The sequence below is a fragment of the Macrobrachium nipponense genome, chromosome 15 (assembly GCF_015104395.2).
Source record: "Macrobrachium nipponense isolate FS-2020 chromosome 15, ASM1510439v2, whole genome shotgun sequence".
NCBI lineage: Eukaryota > Metazoa > Arthropoda > Malacostraca > Decapoda > Palaemonidae > Macrobrachium > Macrobrachium nipponense.
Window position 1 is genome coordinate 25,474,235 of NC_087208.1, and position 4,223 is coordinate 25,478,457.

Below are 4,223 nucleotides of genomic sequence, written 5' to 3' on the forward strand. Positions count from 1 at the left end.
GAGAGAGAGAGAGAGAGAGAGAGAGAGAATGTCATCTGGTCTCTAAAAGTGGGGTGGGGGGGATTCTGAAAATTATAGTTAAAAATACTAGTACGAGCGAAGTGAGCCTATGCAGTTTGTTGGGGAGGGGGGGGGCGGTTCACTGAAGAAATGGACATGATTTGGTAGTATTTCTTCAATTGCCCTATTAAACATGAATATATGGACGGAAATGATAATTGATCAATATTGGTCATTCAACAAGTTTACATAACTCCACAATTTTCAGACTGGCTACAATAACTCAGCTTTCTTATTTTACAGAGGATTTATTAATGACGAACCCCCCAACCCCCATCCCCATCCCACCCCCACCGTATCTGAGGCAGATCAAACGTCATTGCAACTGCAATACCCAGAGGATGAAGACAGCATCTGGAGACTAGAGCCTGGAGTCGCTCATGTGTGTGTGTGTGTCTCCAGGATCTAGAAGTCTCCAGGATCCAGAAGTCTCCTGGATCCAGAAGTCCCCAGGATCCAGAAGTCTCCAGGATCCAGAGCTCTCTCTCTTTCCCAGAAGTTTCTAAAAACAACCTTAGCGCAAAACATAGAGTACACACACACACAAAAATGATTAATATAACAATACAAAATTGTTCTTCATTGTCTTGCTGTAAAGCAGGAAACTCTGGCTCCATAGCACCTGCCGCTGGCAGCTTTGGAGTGTACCCTAGTATTACTATACAACAAAGGACCTTTGAGGATACTTTGTCTTCCCAGATAACTATAGAGGAAAGTCTTAGACCGCCGAAGGAAGCAGAAAAAGGGAGAAATGATGAAGATGTCCAACGTCTGCGGTCGGATGTCTGCCATTTGGTTCAAGAACTGGAGGCGGCTCGAAGGCTACTGGACTCCATGTCTGCTAAATTCGAGGAGTATGCCGAAGAGACAAACGGGCTGAAGAAGAACGTCATAGCCCAGCAGGAAACGATTCAGCAGTTGGAAAAGAAGAATGAAGAGAACGAACGCCAGCTTGAGCTGGCAAACCAGAATATGATGACGCTTCAAGAACAGATCTCAAGCCAAAACAAGGTCAGAGAATCATTAGAATTTGAAGCAATCATGAGAGACAGGAAGATCGACTCTCTGGAAAATATGTTCACTGAGCAGGCAACAAGGATCGATGAACTGGAAGCTGGCAAGCAAATGATGGAGGTACAGATCGAAGAAATTAAAGTGGATAAGGACTTGGAAGTACAAAGCCTCCGTGAAGAAATCGAGTTCCTCAGAGAAATAATACGAGGACTGGAGGAGGAGAGGCCCAAATGCGAAATCGACAGTCTACGATCAGACACCACCCAATTCGAAACGGAAATGGAAGAGTCTCTAGTGAGTTGGATGGAAACTACGTCCTTACACGACATTCCTGCACATCTGGAGGAAAGTTTTAAACCGCCGATGGAAGCAGAAAAAGGGAGAAATGATGAAGATGTCCAACGTCTGCGGTCGGATGTCTGCCATTTGGTTCAAGAACTGGAGGCGGCTCGAAAGCTACTGGACTCCATGACTGCTAAATTCGAAGAGTATGACGAAGAGACAAACGGACTGAAGAAGAACGTCATAGCCCAGCTGGAAATAAACTATTCAGCAGTTGGAAAAGAAGAATGAAGAAAGAACGAACGCCAGCTGAGCTGGCAAACCAGAATATGATGACGCTTCAAGAACAGATCTCAAGCCAAAACAAGGTCAGAGAATCATTAGAATTTGAAGCAATCATGAGAGACAGGAAGATCGACTCTCTGGAAAATATGTTCACTGAGCAGGCAACAAGGATCGATGAACTGGAAGCTGACAAGCAAATGATGGAGGTACAGATCGAAGAAATTCAAGTGGATAAGGACTTGGAAGTACAAAGCCTCCGTGAAGAAATCGAGTCGCTCAGAGAAATAATACGAGGACTGGAGGAGGAGAGGCCCAAATGCGAAATCGACAGTCTACGATCAGACACCACCCAATTCGAAACGGAAATGGAAGAGTCGCTAGTGAGTTGGATGGAAACTACATCCTTACACGACATTCCTGCACATCTGGAAACGGAAATGGAAGAGTCGCTAGTGAGTTGGATGGAAACTACATCCTTACACGACATTCCTGCACATCTGGAAACGGAAATGGAAGAGTCTCTAGTGATTGGGATGGAAACTACGTCCTTACATGACATTCCTGCACATCTGGCTGAATCAGAGACTGAACAAATTCATGAATGTCCATGCCAGGACGTACATGTCCTACCAACAGGTCTTCCAGATGAGACTGTCGTCGTTCCAAGCCTTAGACAAGAGGAAAAAGAGGCCATTCCGACTCTGGAGGAAGAGAAAACCTCTCCCGTTCCTCAACTTGTACCGAAGGTCATTCCCACTTTGGAGGATTACGTACCTGCCACCCAAAGCGAGGCCTCGAAGGATGACCTCATCAAGACCTCACATGACACCACAACTGCCCCGGATGAGGAACCATTAGATCGCAGCCTCAATAGTCAGACTTCTGCCGTTGAACTTCCAGAGCAACAATTTGCTTCTCCGAGATTGGCATTCAGCATGGAGAAGCAAAAGTTTCGAGAGGAGAGGGAAGTCTTCATGCAGGAGAGGGAAGACTTCTCGAAAGAGAAGGCGCAACTCAAAAGATCCTACAAGAGAATGGAGAAAATTGCGAGTAATCTTGACATACAGACAGAAAAACTGATCTCAGACCAGGAAGTATACGAAAGGAATGCAGAACAGTTGGCCAAACGAGAAAAGGCTCTGGATGCACAGGAACAACGTCTAGGCAGACTCGAGGAAATTCTAGAAGAACAGAAAGAAGCGCACCTGCAGTGGGAAGTAGATCTCCAGGAAGCACAAGAAGAACTGAAACGAGGTAAAGAGGAGTTGCAGCAACGGGAAGACGGCCTGAATATGAAACAGAAGATTTTAGAGGAAAGAGAAGAAGAGTTGAAGCAACTAGAAGAAAATATGAAACAAGTAATGCAAGAGTGCCAGGAATTGGAAGATGATGTGACGTTAATGACCAAGATATTGCAGCAGGAACAGAGTCTGTTAAAGAGAAAGGAGCATCTTGATGTCTGGCGAGTTTCCCCCAACTCGTCAGGATGAGGATGACTTGATATGGCTGGCAGTTTCCCCCAACTTGTCAGGATGAGGATGACTTGATATGGCTGGCAAGTTTCCCCCAACTTGTTAGGATGAGGATGACTTGATATGGCTGGCGAGTTTCCCCCAACTCGTCAGGATGAGGATGACTTGATATGGCTGGCAATTTTCCACCAACTCGTCAGGAAGACCTGCTCTCAGGATGAGAGCCAACAGCTGTTCGGAGGAAGGAGGACCAGCTCTCAGCTTGAGAGCTAACAGCTGTGTAGGAATGGAGGACCAGCTCTCAGCATGAGAGCTAACACTGTTTTTTGGAGGAAGAGAATAGCTCTCAGATGAGCTAATAGCTATTTTTTTGGAGGAAGGAGGAAAAACAGCTCTCAGCATGAGACTAACGGCTGTTCGGAGGGCACCCCGTCTCCTGCCCCACGACCAAATCACATATCTGAGTGTCAGGCAACCTCTGGCGCGGCGTAAAAACCCGTAAGTTCATGTCTTCCACTCCATATGTGAATTGGGTTATGCACTGCAAGTCCCATCTCTTGCATGTATAGCAGTGGCAACCTCTGGCGCGGCGTAAAACCCCGTAAGTTAATGCCATTGTACATATATGCAAAATATGGGTCCTGCAATGCATAATGGATCAAATACTTTCATATACTAGTGTCAACCTCTGGCGGCGGCGTTAAAAACCCCGTAGTTAATGTCTCGTTAGTATGTGCAAAATATTTGGTCCCTGTGTGGTAGGGTGAGGGGGAAGACACCATCTCTCTTGGCTAGCTGACGGAGGAAGGAGGAACAGCTCTCAGCATGTGAGCTAACAGCTATTTTTGGAGGAAGGAGAAACAGCTCTCAGATGAGAGCTAACAGCTGTTTTTGGAGGAAGGAGGACCAGCTCATAGCATGAGAGCTAACAGCTGTTTGGAGGGCACCCCGTCTCCTGCCCCACGACCAAATCACATATCTGAGTTGTCAGGCAAACCTCTGGCGCGGCGTAAAAATAAAACGTAAGTTCATGTCTTCCACTCCATATGTGAATTGGGTTATGCACTGCAAGTCCATTCTGTTTCATGTATAGCAGTGGCAACCTCTGGC

The 4,223-nt window shown here is 46.2% G+C and overlaps 1 protein-coding gene across 1 annotated transcript; it reads left to right on the plus strand.

The window, feature by feature from the left end:
• The first annotated feature begins 1,688 nt into the window (after positions 1-1,688).
• LOC135226641 (golgin subfamily A member 6-like protein 22) lies at positions 1,689-3,131 on the plus strand. The gene has a single exon (XM_064266354.1). The coding sequence runs from the start codon at positions 1,689-1,691 to the stop codon at positions 3,129-3,131; it is 1,443 nt and encodes a 480-aa protein (XP_064122424.1).
• Positions 3,132-4,223: the final 1,092 nt, after the last annotated feature.

What these genes read in the sequence shown, in the direction of transcription:
- LOC135226641 (XM_064266354.1), top strand. Translation starts at nt 1,689, where the DNA reads ATGACGCTTCAAGAACAGATCTCAAGCCAAAACAAGGTCAGAGAATCA.